The sequence below is a fragment of the Thrips palmi genome, unplaced genomic scaffold (assembly GCF_012932325.1).
Source record: "Thrips palmi isolate BJ-2018 unplaced genomic scaffold, TpBJ-2018v1 HiC_scaffold_17, whole genome shotgun sequence".
NCBI classification, from domain to species: domain Eukaryota; kingdom Metazoa; phylum Arthropoda; class Insecta; order Thysanoptera; family Thripidae; genus Thrips; species Thrips palmi.
Genome location: NW_023144626.1, coordinates 9,666,143 through 9,680,739, shown reverse-complemented (window position 1 = coordinate 9,680,739; position 14,597 = coordinate 9,666,143). Strand labels below are relative to the sequence as shown.

General features: G+C 54.6%; 2 protein-coding genes across 5 annotated transcripts; one reads left to right on the top strand and one right to left on the bottom strand.

Annotated features, from left to right (window-relative positions):
* The first annotated feature begins 571 nt into the window (after positions 1-571).
* Positions 572-3,914, top strand: LOC117643430 (probable tyrosyl-DNA phosphodiesterase). 2 transcript variants are annotated; one of them, XM_034382331.1, is made up of 11 exons: positions 572-830; positions 1,050-1,166; positions 1,250-1,642; positions 1,721-1,823; positions 1,901-2,023; positions 2,088-2,183; positions 2,263-2,433; positions 2,500-2,761; positions 2,840-2,955; positions 3,045-3,264; positions 3,340-3,914. In XM_034382331.1, exons 1-11 carry the CDS (start codon positions 794-796, stop codon positions 3,502-3,504), a joined length of 1,803 nt encoding a protein of 600 aa, XP_034238222.1. In that variant the 5' UTR covers positions 572-793; the 3' UTR covers positions 3,505-3,914. The 2 variants fall into 2 exon arrangements, with proteins under 2 accessions (XP_034238222.1, XP_034238223.1); XM_034382332.1 differs by having other exon boundaries at positions 773-904.
* LOC117643433 (delta-like protein 4) lies at positions 3,837-13,452 on the bottom strand. Of its 3 annotated transcripts, none has more exons than XM_034382337.1 (9): positions 13,270-13,452; positions 9,156-9,333; positions 8,800-8,919; positions 8,527-8,718; positions 8,149-8,209; positions 6,962-7,092; positions 6,511-6,644; positions 6,209-6,429; positions 3,837-4,296 (listed from the first exon to the last, which is right to left on the bottom strand). In XM_034382337.1, the coding sequence occupies exons 1-9, from the start codon at positions 13,363-13,365 to the stop codon at positions 4,098-4,100; spliced, it is 1,332 nt and encodes a 443-aa protein (XP_034238228.1). In that variant the 5' UTR covers positions 13,366-13,452; the 3' UTR covers positions 3,837-4,097. The 3 variants fall into 3 exon arrangements, with proteins under 3 accessions (XP_034238228.1, XP_034238230.1, XP_034238229.1); XM_034382339.1 differs by having other exon boundaries at positions 4,171-4,296; positions 6,197-6,429; XM_034382338.1 differs by having other exon boundaries at positions 4,202-4,296; positions 6,182-6,429.
* Between the last annotated feature and the right edge of the window lie 1,145 nt (positions 13,453-14,597).

The window sequence follows — 14,597 nt, the reverse complement described above, 5'->3', positions numbered from 1 at the left end:
GAGCGTGCCCTCAGCTGCCTACCCCCGGACGCTCGACCCGGCCGTAGAGTCCCGGCCGCAGCGAACGCCTGCGGGACAACGGGTAGGCACCCCGCTCAACGCGTCCGTCGGGCGGGTTGGCCTATCCTTTCCATCACAGGCGCTGAACGAAACTTGAAACTGGCAGCGAATCGCAACTCGCAATGTAGCTCCTCATCGTAAGCAAAGGTCATGCAAACTAGCAGGGGAGCACACCAGCACCATTGGAGTGCAGTACGGGCAGATTTATCAGCAACAGTGGCGAGGGGGATGGAGAGGGGGAGGGGGGCAGACCTTCAACAACGAGCACTGCCACACTGCTACCCGGAGCACCCCGAGCACCCCGCGGCCAGTAAATGGATCGCCACTACACAAATCCATTATGCCGTCGCGTCGGGGCGGCTCGGGGCGGCTCCGGAGACCCGCCCGGGCTGCTCGTGGCTGCTCGCGTCAGCGGGGGCGGGCGTCGCCACTACACTGCCCTTCCCCCGGATCGCCCGCTGGTCAAGACTGGACCGCACAGGACGCACGACGAGCAGTCGAGTCACTGTGAAAACGGAATCGCCAGGCTGGCCCTATCTGTTGCTCATCATGCACTCGCCCATTCGCCTGCGGGCCGCTTCGAACACATTCAAGTTCGCGCCGAAGGGCATGGCGGCAGAAACCTGGCAGCGCTGCATCACCTTCGCTTGTTCTCTGTTTACAGCCGGTTGATTCGAAAGACAAGTGGACGTCAAATTTTGCTTGCCGTGTCAATTTTATTTCAATCCTGAAAATGGCAGCTCGTGGAACGAAACGGCCCTCTCTCGCTGGTACGAACGGTCCTTGCATTCCGATCTTTGCTTCGCTGGTTTAGTGTCAGTGATTGGTAACTCTTGTTTGATGTGTCAGTAACCTCATTTTCAGTCATTTTCACTTAAATGGTTTCTTGTGCTTGTTGCCATATTAAAACTATAACCTTTTGGGTTTTTTTGTTGGAAGACTTTTAGCAATTATTTGGAAGAAAAAGTTTAAATAATTATTTTTTTCAGATGATAATTCCTCCAGCAACGCATCGCCAAAAAAGAAGTCACGCCAGGAATGCAAATTTGGCATAAAGTGTTACAGGAAAAATCCTGCGCACTTTGAAGAATTTGAGCATGCACACTGTAATAATTTTGATTCATATTTTAAATCTACATTATCTTAGCTTGTAATTTGATGTCACTTAAAAAAATTTCTTTGTTACCAGTGACTGATATTCTCCCTAAATGGAAAGATGAAAGCTCTCTTCCATCTGGTGTAGATCCAGAGATTCGAAAAAATCCTGTAGTCTTGGATCAGCTAAAAATTGTCAAGAAGCTTGGCAACTCAAAGTTAAAAGTTGACTCTCCGAAGCCCACCACGAGTACTGCAGTTGCATCTCCAAAACCAAGCACAGCTCCAACTTCAAAGGCAGAAGGAGAAACAAAGGCACCGATTAATGCAAACTCTGAAAAAATGGCTAAGATGATGAAAGAAGCCACCAAGCACCATGGCGATGTCCAAGCAAAGCTTGACGCCGCTGCTCCATATAATTTTTTTTTAACGTCTATCACTGACTCACCACAGACCCACAGTGAACCCTTGACAATAACATTCACAGGTGATAAGCCCATTAAGATGTCTCTAAACTGACCTGAAAGATTAACTTACTATTTTTTACCAATTTTTTGTATTTTAGAATTACTGGACAAAAGTCTTGGTGAGCTGGAGTCATCTTTACAAATTAATTTTATGGTTGAACTGGGATGGTTACTTGCTCAGTACTTTTACACTGGAAATAGGTACCAGTAACTCTCCATTCCTCATCTTTTACTGTAGTTTGTGAGAACTTTTTAAAAGTTTTCATTTTTTGTTGCAGATTTAAACCACTAACACTGTTGTATGGAGTCGAAGATGAAGACCTAAAAGTTGGGGCAAATTTGCCAAGCAACGTAACTGCTGTCAAAGTTAGACCACCCACTGCATTTGGCCATCACCACACGTAAGTATAGGCTCAGAAACTGCTTTGTATTTCTGAACGGTGACTAATTACAATGACCTTTCAGAAAGATGTCTGTCTTGGCATATAAAGATAACAGCATCAGGGTAATTGTGTCAACAGCGAACCTTGTTGAATCTGATTGGGAAAACCGCACACAAGGGTAAGACAATCTTCCTTTTCTATTTTATTTTTGGCTTTGTGGTAGTACTTTTATGAACTGCTATTTTTTTAAAAATTAGGCTTTGGATAAGTCCAAAATTACCACAATTACCTCCTGATGCAGACACCATGTCTGGAGATTCACCTACCCAATTCAAGGGGGATCTAGTTCGCTATCTCAGTGCATATCGGCTGCCTCAGCTTCAAGAGTGGCTTGGTAAAATTCGGAGAGCTGATTTTTCATCTGTGAGGTAAGGGTTTGTTGCTTGTTAAAGTTAAATTATAAGGACTCTTTCTGATGTTTTCTTAAATTACAGAGTTTGTCTAGTTGCCTCAGTACCTGGCACACATTATGGGCCAGATTCTACATTGTGGGGACACCGCCGTGTTTGCCAATTGCTCAAAGAACATGTTTCTGATCCCAAGATTACTCAGTCCCCATGGAGTAAATGGCCTGTGATAGGCCAGTTTTCTTCAATCGGCTCTTTAGGACCAGATCCTAATGCTTGGGTCTGTAGTGAACTGAGAGCAAGTTTTAGTGCTCCTTCAAAACCAATGGACCATCCATCTATTAAATTAGTAAGTACTAAATTATGTTGAACACTTTGCCATGTTACTTTATTTCAGCAGTTTATTTATGATTTTGACCATATACAGATATACCCCAGTTTGGATAATGTGAAGGGAAGCCATGATGGTTTGCTTGGAGGAGGATGTTTGCCCTACCAGAAAAAAACCCATGAGAAACAACAATGGCTCACATCTTATTTACAGTATGTTGTAAATTTTAAGGCCAGTTCAGAATTATCCACATTTATTTCACACCATGACGTATTTAACTTTGGTTTTTTGTATCTTACAGCCAATGGCAAAGTAATGCACGTTTTCGAAGTCGAGCTATGCCTCACATCAAAACCTATTTAAGAGTGTCTCCTTGTCACTCTTTCTTACCCTGGTTCCTGCTAACATCAGCAAACCTATCTAAAGCTGCCTGGGGCTCTGAAACAAAAACAAAACTTCCTGGGCCTGGCTTGCGAATTTTGTCCTATGAAGCTGGAGTGCTATTCCTTCCAAAATTCATTGTAAGTACAGTACTTTAAGTAAATTTTTTACATAAGTCGATGGTCAAGAACTTCAATGTGGCTATTTTTCTGCAGGTGGATGATAATGTGTTTAACTTGGAAGGTGGTAATTCGTCCTCAGTGTCAACAGGAACAGGAAAGAGGCAAGACTACCCTCCGTTTCCATTGCATTATGACTTACCTTTAAAAACTTATAAAGCTGGGGACTCCCCCTTCTTTTATGATATTTTTAATGAATAATCTCCAGTGTTTCTTGAACTCCCAAGAACATTTTGAGTGGATCCGAATCAATGTCTCATGCTTAGTTGAGCCATTATGATTTCTCCTTGTTATATCCTTCCATATTTTATAATTGATCAACTTAAATTTTCCTTGTGGAACTTAGTTCATGAATGAAATTTGTTTGTTTTCATTTTAAACTCTGGATTCAATGTCAATCAATTTGTGCATGCTCATGCCATACTGAGTTACAATGTTCAATCTGTGATATTATTGTGTATTTAGCCACTTGCTTGAGCATCTTTTAAGCCATTAGTGTAATCAGTCAGTATAAATTTTTAAAAATTCTGAAGGAAAGTCAGATGTTTTTTATTACTTTATTCTGGGACAAAAATAAATAAATAAATAAATAAATAATAAATAAATAAATACATATGCTAGTTAACTCAGCTATTCAACCTTTCAATATCACCAAGGCTCTTCAACGATTCAAGTTTTCTTGTAAGCATCTGTTCTAAATGCTCCCAATGAAACTGCTTACTGTGACGTTCCTGAGAATATTTGGCTTTGATCATTTGTAGCTATGAGAACAGGTTCTAGGGGCAGGTCCGCGCTCAAAAGGCCTCATTGCTGTGGTCCAGCGACAGATGGTGGTGGTGGTGGTGCAGCAGCGGCCTGTGGTGGCCGGGGTGCTGCGTCCTCAGCTTGCTGGATGACACCCTCTTGACCTTGAGCAGCGACGCTCTCAGTGTGGTTGCCGGCGGTTCGGAGGTCGTGGTCGGCGCGGACGTGGAAGCTTCCGTCATTGTGGAACTGGAAAGCAGGAAATGAGATTTCTGGTTCGTTTCAATGAACACCCTTAAGGTGATCCCACAACGGGTCGGTCCGTCGCACACGGTCGGTCGGACGGCGCGGTTCTACGCTGAGGCCAGCTCTTCCAAACAATCCGCGGAGCACACACTCGTCTGTCTTTCCCTCAAAGAGTGCAAAAGCGTCCCTGCCGTCCGCCTCCCTCCACCCCAAGCGTGGCAAATGGGTGGCCTACCTTGGTGGCGCTGCTTCACCTCTAGGATGCAAAAGAGTTCCCGCCGTCGGCTCCCACCCCCCCTACCCCCCCTCCCAGAAGGAGAGGGGAGTAGGGGCAATCATAAAGGGTTAGTCACCTGACCTGGCTGGTAGCGAACCAGGTCCAACGGGAAACATGTGCTGCCGCATGGCCTCCAACCAGCCTCCACGGCCCATCGCTCTGCCACCTGAGCTACGACAACACACCTGTCTGACACGTCTTATCTTAGAGTGATGGTAGCGGGTTTGAGAAGTAAACTGAGGAAAAGATTCACTCACCTGGGAGTCGAACCCAGGCCTTCCTCCCGCCAGCCCAGGGGTCTCAGAGTGGCGGCCCGCGGGCCGAATCCGGCCCGGCTGCTCGGTGCCTGGCCCCGAGTGGGCCGGTGCCGAACGATGTTCGGCGTTCGCCGAGCGACACACTCGGCCAGCGAGAGCAGTGGTCGGTGGCTGGCTCGTCGCCGCTCGTCTCCCTGCCGTCACGCGTGTCAACCGACAGGCAGTATGTCTATCTCTCTCGCACTCACACAGTCATATGGGCGAGGGACAAGGACAGACAGTGGTCTGTGTCGGCGAGTCCGCTCAGCCGGCTGCGGACTGCCGCTGGGCGGCCGGCTCGAGCTTCACACCTCCCTATAGTCGACCCAGCCAAAGGTCTCGCTTCTTGCGACCGTTAAAACTGCCCCCTCCACAGGGCCGGGGGGAGCGCGGGGGCTGGTGCGGGAGGACTTTCGCGGTGGAGGGGGCAGTTTTAACGGTCGCAAGAAGCGAGACCTTTGGCTGGGTCGACTATAGCCGACGCGACGCGCTCCGATCTTCTATCTCTCTCTTTTTCCTAGTCCGGCCCGGGTTTGCTGCCAGTCTGAGACCCCTGCGCCAGCCGACACCTCTACCATCTCAGCCAACCAGCCACTGAGAAGTAACGCGTTCAATCTTAGAGTGATGGTACCGGATTTGAGAAGTAAACTGAGGAAAAGATTCACTCTCCTGGGAGTCGACCCCAGGCCTTCCTCCCGCCAGCCGACACCTCTACCATCTCAGCCAACCAGCCACCGAGAAGCAACGCGTTCAATCTTAGAGTGATGGTACCGGATTTGAGAAGTAAACTGAGGAAAAGATTCACTCTCCTGGGGGCTGAACCCAGGCCATCATCGCGCCGGCTGACATTCCTACCATCTCAGCCACCCGGCCACTACGGAACGCTGCGATCAATCTTAGAGTGATGGTACCGCGTTTAACAGTCTGTGGCTAAGGAAAATGTTATTATATTTGAGATTCGAACCCCAGTCTTTCTCAGCGCGGAAGACACGTCTGCTCACGGAGCCACCTGACAGCTGACTACCCGGCTGCCCAAACTTAGACTGCTACCGCATTTAAGCTGTCAACTAAAGAAAATAAGTTTGTCACTGGGATTCGAACCCAAGTCCTCATTCGAGGCGGTCGCTGCCTCTGCGCCCTGAGCCACGGAGACACACACGGTTACACCGATTGTACCGGGATCTTCTCCTCTAGGCTTGAGAAGTTAACTGAGGAAAACGTAATCTCACTGGGGAGTCGAACCCAAGCCTCTTTACAGACTCGCATTGAGATAGTGTTATTGATCGACCGTCCGACCGACCCCTTGTGCGATCACCTTTATGGCGAGGACCTGATTGGTCACCTGTTGCTCGACGCCGTGGTCGGGGTGGTGGCGTCAGTGGCCGCGACGGTGGTTTCGTTCGCTGCGGTGGTGGGGGTCGCGACGGAGGACTTGGACTCCGTCTCCGAGGACGACGTCGTGACCGTGGACGCCGTCGCGCTGGTCGTGAAGCTAGGCGCCGAGGAAGTCGTGGACGCCGCCGTCGTCGTCCGAGGCGGGCTGGGGGTGGTAGCGTTGCCGAGCTGCAGACAAGGAGCATGCAGTCATCGAACATGCGAGTGGAACGCAACAGACTGACGGTGCCGAAGCGGCGAAGCTCGAACCTTGGACACCTCGCAGTGCTTGCCCAGGAAGCCGGGCGGGCACTCGCAGGTGAAGTTGCCGTCCTCCTCGGTGAGGTCCACGCACGTGCCGCCGTTCAGGCAGGTGCCCTCGTTGTCGCGGCAGTAGCGCAGCTCTGCAAACGCCGCACGTCAAGCCGCGTCGTCAGTAAGGCGTCGTTCCGAGCCGAAGTCGTCGGCCAATTCGCAGTGGGCCAGAGGCCGGTGGAGGCGGCCAAAACTCTAGACGCGTTTTGAGCTCCAGAGTAGCAAAGCAGGACTCGAACCGAACGTGTGACCCCATCAATGGATTGCTCTCCGAAGGAGGAATCGATTGGTGGGGTCACACGTTCGGTTCGAGCCCCATTTAGCGACTCTGGAGCTCAAAACGCGTCTAGAGTTTTGGCCGCCTCCACCGGCCTCTGGCCCACTGTGCAATTGAAGTGGATCCTACCTTTGTCGCACAGCATGCCGCCCCAGCCCGGCTCGCAGTTGCACTCCCAGGGGCGGGCGCAGGAGCCGTGCACGCAGCCCGGGTACGCGAAGCACTTGTCGCAGTTGTTGCCCCACCAGCCCACCTTGCACCTGCGGCACAACAGGGGTCAACAGTGTCGCGGGCCACGGCGTGGTACGGCGTGGGGGTGCTCCGCCTCAGGGTGTGCCGGCCCGGTGAGGCAGCAGAGGGAGGGAGGGCCACGAGGGCCGTGGTCGGAAAGTCGAGGCCGAAACTGGGTGAACGTGAACGTCGTTCGGAACCAGTTCCCTAACCGGCGTCTTGCGGCTTGCGGCGGTTTTTTTCCTCTCTCTCTTCAATTCCGGCTCTCCGTCTCAATCTCTTTTCACTCCATCTCCATTCCAGCACAGGTCACGACTTGGCTGGAACAGCCGGGACACCAGGCCGCCAGTCGCAAAAGAAACGATCCGACCCAACCCCGGTGATACTCCGTGTCGAAAAGTCACTCGGGCACGGAGTGTCGCCGGGGGCGTTTCTTTCGACTTCACTCCACTCCCACGCCGTCGCGCATCCTCTGCTGCTAAAGTGAGGGAAATAGGCAGTAAATTATTGTTCCTGGACTGCTCGCGTCCAGTCCAGCCTGACAGGCCGACGAGTCGGTCGGTCCTGCTTGCTCCGGCCGCACAGTGGGCCAGAAGCCGGTGGAGGCGGCCAAAACTCTAGACGCGTTTTGAGCTTCAGAGTCGCTAAATAGGACTCGAACCGAACGTGTGACCCGACCAATGGATTGCTCTCCGAACGAGGAATCCATTGGTGGGGTCACACGTTCGGTTCGAGTCCCATTTAGCGACTCTGGAGCTCAAAACGCGTCTAGAGTTTTGGCCGCCTCCACCGGCTTCTGGCCCACTGTGGGCCGCCCCGGCCGGCCGAAGCCCGAAATGGTAATCGCTTTTCCCCGAAGTGGGTTGCTTTGCTTGTTGCTTGGCCATAAAGCAGGGCGGTGGGCCGATTTCGCGTTATTTTTAGTCCACACTCGTTCGGCGCCAAAGCGGGTTCTTCCCTCGAACGCCGCAAGCGAGGCTCCACCCGCTGCCCAGTGCTCCGACACGCCGCCGTCCCTCTTGCACTCGTGGGGCGTTCCGAACGGTTCCGAAGGGGTGCGAGAGAGACAGCGTGAGAGTCCGTACCTGCACTCGCCGGGCTTCCTGCAGTATCCGCGCTCCTTGTGGCAGTTGTCCGCGCAGATGGCTGCAACACAACACGGTGAGGGCGCGGTCGCGCGATCGGCACACAGCACGATAACCAAACACAGTCCGGCTGCCATTGCACAGTGGGCCAGAAACCGGCGCAGGCGGCCAAAAATCTAAACGCATTTTGAGCTCCAGGAACGCTAAATGGGCCTCAAACCGAGCGTGTGACCCCACCAATGGATTCCTCGTTCAGAGAGCAATCCATTGGTGGGGCCACACGTTCGATTCAAGTCTCATTTAGCGACTCTGGAGCGCAAAATGCGTCTAGAATTTTGGCCGCCTGCGCCGGTTACTGGCCCACTGTGCAATGGCTACCTGTCTGGCAGAGGATGCCGCTCCAGCCCTCCTTGCAGCGGCACTCCAGCGGCTTGGTGCAGTAGCCGTTCTGGCAGCCCGGCAGCACCTGGCACTCGCGGCAGGTCTCGCCGGCCCAGCCCAGGCGGCACCGGCACTCCCCGGGGGACTCGCAGTAGCCCCTCGTCGCGTGGCAGTCCGACCGGCAGATGGCTGCAACGTGCAACGGCCAGTGTCAGCGGCCCAACACTTTGATTGTCTCTTCGAGTGACACCGCAGCTTCGGAAAACTCACGCTCGGAGCAGAAGAGGCCGTCCCAGCCCTCCTCGCAGTTGCACTCGAAGCTGTTGTTGCAGTAGCCGTGCTGGCAGCCGGGCAGCGCGATGCACTTGTTGCACAGGTCGCCGTAGAAGCCTGCGGCACGAGCATCGAACGCGTTGCAGCGGTGGTTTGTCTCTCCATCTCTCTCGCACTCGGACGGGTCGCCGCACGAGTGCGACAGAGATCAGAGCGGAATCAGTCTGCAGCTCCAGCGACGCGCCTAGCGCCTGCGAACTGAGGATAGGCCACCGGCTGGCTTCGGCGCACAGGCGCGCGGCGGGGTGCCTACCTCGGCCTGCTCGGGCTGCTCGGTACACTGCAACACTCACCCAGCTTGCAGCGGCACTCGCCGGGACGCTTGCAGTAGCCCTGCAGCGGGTCGCAGCCCCGGCGGCACACTGGCACGTCGCAGAGGTCGCCGGTCCAACCCGGGAGGCACTTGACGTCGCCGTTGTCGTCGCAGGTGTAGTGCGAGCCCGGGTGCTGCCGAGCCGGAATCTCGCACGCCTGTGGGCCAGGACGGGAAGACGGGTCAGTTAGTGGGGACGGTAAGGGCTCCAACCTTGCACTTTGTGATGAAAACGAAATAATAGTCTTACTTTATGTTTTCGGGGGTGCTTTATCGATCTGGATATGGTGCCACGCCGAAATCGGGCTCCTTCATCCTGTTCGAGGCCAAGAAGTGCTAAATCATCTACAAACGACGGCTAAATGACGTCTGATCAACTTGGTAGTGGGCTCATTCGATTCGTCTCTTCAAGGCGGTCATTTTGACACCAATCTCGATAGTATGCGGTGCATAGGCGCGCATCCTGGCCGCCTAGAAGGTCCTCGAAGTGCCCCATCCTCTACAAAAGCATGCTTTACCGAGCAGATATCACTCCGGTTCGAGTGCCAATCGATTCCTATGCTTGAATCGAGTTTCTTGGACCCACCTGGTGACTGCAGGGCGTGCGCGCGCTCGCATCCTGGCCTCCTAGAAGGTCCTCGAAGTGCCCCATCCTCTACAAAAGCATGCTTTACCGAGCAGATATCACCCCGGTTCGAGTGCCAATATTCCTATGCGTGAATCGAGTTTGGTGGACCCACCTGGCGACTGCAAGGCGCGCGCGCGCTCGCATCCTGGCCGCCTAGAAGGTACTCGAAGTGCCCCATCCTCTACAAAAGCATGCCTTACCGAGCAGATATCACCCCGGTTTGGGTGCTAAGCGGTTGTTATGCGCGCATTTAATTTATTGAAGCAAATGACTACTGCGAGGGGCGCGCTCGCACGCATCCTGGCTGCCCCAATGGTGTTCGAAGTGCCCCATCCTCTACAAATGCATGCTTTACCGGTCTGATTTCGCCGTGATTTAATTTTCTAGCAGCATGAGCACTTCAAACGCGTGTTAACAAACTTCCGGGCCTTGGTAATGTCACAATAGAGGCTTAGTGAAACAGGGTTGCCGCGCTTCCGGAACTTCGGATTTACCTGACATTTCCAGGTTTATCAGAGACATCTTTTGCCATTTTCCCTGACATTTTGGCTAATTTTTGAAGGGAGTTTTCGCGCGTGGAAAGGATATCCCATCCGGCGCACGTCATGACTTTTTGGCCTGAAAGTAGGTATTTTGACCTGTTTTCCACGAATGTCCCTGACATTTCTAGGTGTTCCCGGTTATTTCTGACATAGCTTCATTTTCCCTGACAATTACAGGTTTTCCCTGTTTTCCAGGTGCGTGGCAACCCTGTGAAAACAAAATTTGGACGGTTCCCTTTTATATGTATTTCTATCCACACATTTGAATGACCTTCCACCGTCCTTAATGATATAAAAAATGCAAAAACTAGTTTAACAGACACTCTATGTTGCTTCCTCGTATATACTCTGCAAACTCAATTGCGTGCGGCATGCACTTGGTGCGTGCCTGTAGGCACACACTTCTTTCCTGCATGCCTGGCAGTCACACACCTCTTGGTGCATTCATGGCAGGCACACACTTCTTTTCTGCATGTCTTGCAGGCACAACTGCTTGGTGCCCGGCAGGCATACACTTCTTGGTGTATTGCCTGGCAGGTACACACTTCTATGCTGCATGCCTCAGGCACACACTTGCTTGTGTGCATGCCTCAGGCACACACTTGCATTTGTGCATGCATTAGCTACGGCAAAAGTGTGCCTGCAGGCATGCTCCAAGAAGTGCGTGCCTGGCACACAATTGAGTTTGCAGAGTACATACGAGGAAGCAACACAGAATGACAGTTAATCTAGTTTGTGCATTTCTCGTATCAATAGAGACGGTGGAAGGTCATTCAAATGTGTGGATAGAAATACATTTATACGAGAACCGTCCAAATTTTGTTTAACCAAGGCCCGGAAGTTTGCTAACACGCGTTTGAAGTGCTCATGCTGCTAGAAAACTAAACCACGGCGAAATCAGACCGGTAAAGCATGCATTTGTAGAGGATGGGGCACTTCGAACACCTTTGGGGCAGCCAGGATGCGTGCGAGCGCGCCCCTCGCAGTAGTCACTTCCTTCAATAAATTAAATGCGCGCATAACAACCGCTTGGCACCCAAACCGGGATGATATCTGTTCGGTAAGGCATGCTTTTGTAGAGGATGGGGCACTTCGAGGACCTTCTAGGAGGCCAGGATGCGAGCGCGCGCACGCCCTGCAGTCGCCAGGTGGGTCCATCAAACTCGATTCACGCATAGGAATCGATTGGCACTCGAACCGGGGTGATATCTGCTCGGTAAAGCATGCTTTTGTAGAGGATGGGGCACTTCGAGGACCTTCTAGGAGGCCAGGATGCGAGCGCGCGCACGCCCTGCAGTCACCAGGTGGGTCCAAGAAACTCGATTCAAGCATAGGAATCGATTGGCACTCGAACCGGAGTGATATCTGCTCGGTAAAGCATGCTTTTGTAGAGGATGGGGCACTTCGAGGACCTTCTAGGCGGCCAGGATGCGCGCCTATGCACCGCATACTATCGAGATTGGTGTCAAAATGACCGTCTTGAAGAGACGAATCGAATGAGCCCACTACCAAGTTGATCAGACGTCATTTAGCCGTCGTTTGTAGATGATTTAGCACTTCTTGGCCTCGAGCAGGATGAAGGAGCCCGATTTCGGCGTGGCACCATATCCAGATCGATAGAGCACCCCCGAAAACATAAAGTAAGACTATTATTTCGTTTTCATCACAAAGTGCAAGGTTGGCCTGTTTTTTGTCCCTTAACGTCCCCACTAAGTTGCACTGTGTGTCATTCGCGGGTTTCCAAGCCGCCGACGTCCCCGGCGAGCACGCCAGCCGGATATTCTGCACAGGGTTCCCGTTACGCCGTCTCCAAGTCTCGCCGCGGCCCCCGGCAGCAGCCCCCGGCTCCAAACAGCCTCCAGCTGGTGGCCCGGGGCAGTCGGCCGGCCGGCCAGCTGATCGGCACAACTTCAAGACGACCAGTGCAGGCGCACCAACTGCGGAGAGGCTGAGCGGGGTGAGCGACCATGGTGCCATCGTGACGCCTGGATGGAGGGTGTGAGAGAGAAAGAGAGAGACCTGAACCCGAAGGCGCCGGAGGCCGACGGTGCACGGCCCGCGGTACGGGCGTTCGAGGCGCTAAAGCACAGTAAAGGCGCAGTGGCGTGGAATGGCTGAATACGAAAGCAGCCCTGCGCGGCCATCGCCTACCTCGGCGGCCCTCGGCGGCCCTGGGAAGTGGGATGGTCCTGTTCACAGCGGCGTAATTGCCACTGTAAATGGGGATGGGGATCGCTACCTGGCGCCCTGGCGGGGATGGGATAGGTGAGGCGCGCGTTCAACGGCGGCCGTTTCACCATTTCACTATCCAGCTCGAGAGAGAACCGAGACGCAGGGCGACTCGCAAGGCTCATCTCCCGGCGCCCCGGAGCATCCGAACCCCCCGCGACCCAGTTCGGACGCGAGCGAGATGGAACACAGTCTATTCACTACACTGGGCAGAGACGCTCAGACTCTGAGAGTAAAAGTACCGGCAGGGAAGATGAACAACAGGCGAGAGAGACGCGACAGTTATAAAAAAAAACGCAGGCTATCTGTGTCACCTGCCAATACTCGCCGAATGTGTGGACGCGAGAAAGCGAACGTGCCGTGGACGCGTGGACGTCGAGAAAGTGGACGACGGCATGTTAATGAATGCGGGTGGGGCCACGGGGGCCACGGGGCGACTAGAGACGCCGGGGGTCCGTGGCCACGGAACAACAAATTCAACGCACATTAGCGTCCAAGCGTCACGCAGTTTTAAAATTTATAATTCACTGGCGATGGTTTCGGCGTCTCGCTGGCGCTGGCGAGGGCGCTGCCAGTGCACTCCTGGACCCTGGACCTTGAAAAGCGACCTCGACCTAGGGCAGGGCTTGGCGGGGCTTGGCGGGGCTCGCCGGCATGCGCGCTGCATTACGCTGCGCGGGCCGCTCTGCACTCACCTGCTTCTTCCACTTCGGCACGTACTTGGCGGGCAGGGCGGCGGGCAGCACGACGGCCACCACGACCACCAGCAGCCACAGTCTCTCCGGCGCCATGGCTGTCACGGCTCGCGATACCTCTCCGTCGGCGTCCTCGTCCTCGCTCTAGGCTGGGCGCGGACCAAGTTCGGCCCTGCGCTCCTCCAGGCCTCCAGGTACTGCCGTGTCTACACTGGCGCGTCGCGGCGGCGGGGAGGGGCTTGGGGAGGGGCGGCCCGGCGACGACTTCCCCTCCCATCCCCTTTCTCCGGCGCGCCTTGCGGGCCGTGCGGGCCGTGGGCCACGGCGCGGCCCTACCTTACCAACGCCCGGCCTTACCTGTCGGCCCCGGCAGGCCTGGGGCAGCCTCGGGCCGCCCTTGGACTTGAATTGTAAACAAAGCACAGAGCGCGGCGCGAGCGGGCGTCGAACCCGGATCGCGGGCTTCCCCGAGCCCGAGACCCCCCGGACCGCGCTCCTCTACTTAAACATGGCGTGCTTCGCGTCGAGGCGAGTGTCCAGCCTGCGTGCCGCCGCCGCGCTGGCTTCTGCCGCTTTTCTCTTCCCGGATAGATGGTTCTCGATAATTGAGGATAATCGTGATCAAGTTGGGGCGGCCTGGCAGGACTCTGGACGCGGGCCGCGCGGCGGATGTGGAGGGGCCTGGCGGCATTGCCTGGCGGTGCCCGGCGGCCTGGAGAGGTCAGCAGGCGTGGCCCGTGCACGGCCACAGCAGCAGTGGAGCGGAGCGGACTGACCTGGAGCCCTACTTGAGTATAGGTTCCTCCGCCTCAACAGTCCACGCCCGCATGACTCAACTCATAACTGTACTGGGCCGCGGCTCTCTCGCACGCCGCCTGTGTCTCGCTCTTCTCTCTCGCTCTTCCTCTCCCCGAGTCGCCGCGTCGCGTCGCCATGGCGTCGCCGCGTCCCACGGCGCTGTAGCGCGGCCGGTGCATCTCGCGATCGCGTCTTTGGCGCCGCAGAAGGTGCAGAAGGGCGGCCTGCCTTCCCTCTGACGTCACTGGCGGCCAATGGCGGCCCTTCCTCTCTCCCTTCGGTCTTCGGATGGCCGCCTTGACCTCACTGCGACGGCGTTTCCTGAGGAGCGCGAGAGAGACAGAGCGACGAAACGACTCTCCGGAATCGCTCGGAAGCGCAGGGTGTGCAGCAGCAAACTTTTGAAGCGTTTAACTTTCGCAGTTGTTGGAAAGTCATCAGCCATCCAGCATACCGGGCTCCATCGCGGCGCCGTCGCAGCGGGCCACAACGCGGTGCCTGGCCGTGCCGTGCCGTGTCGTGCCACGCCG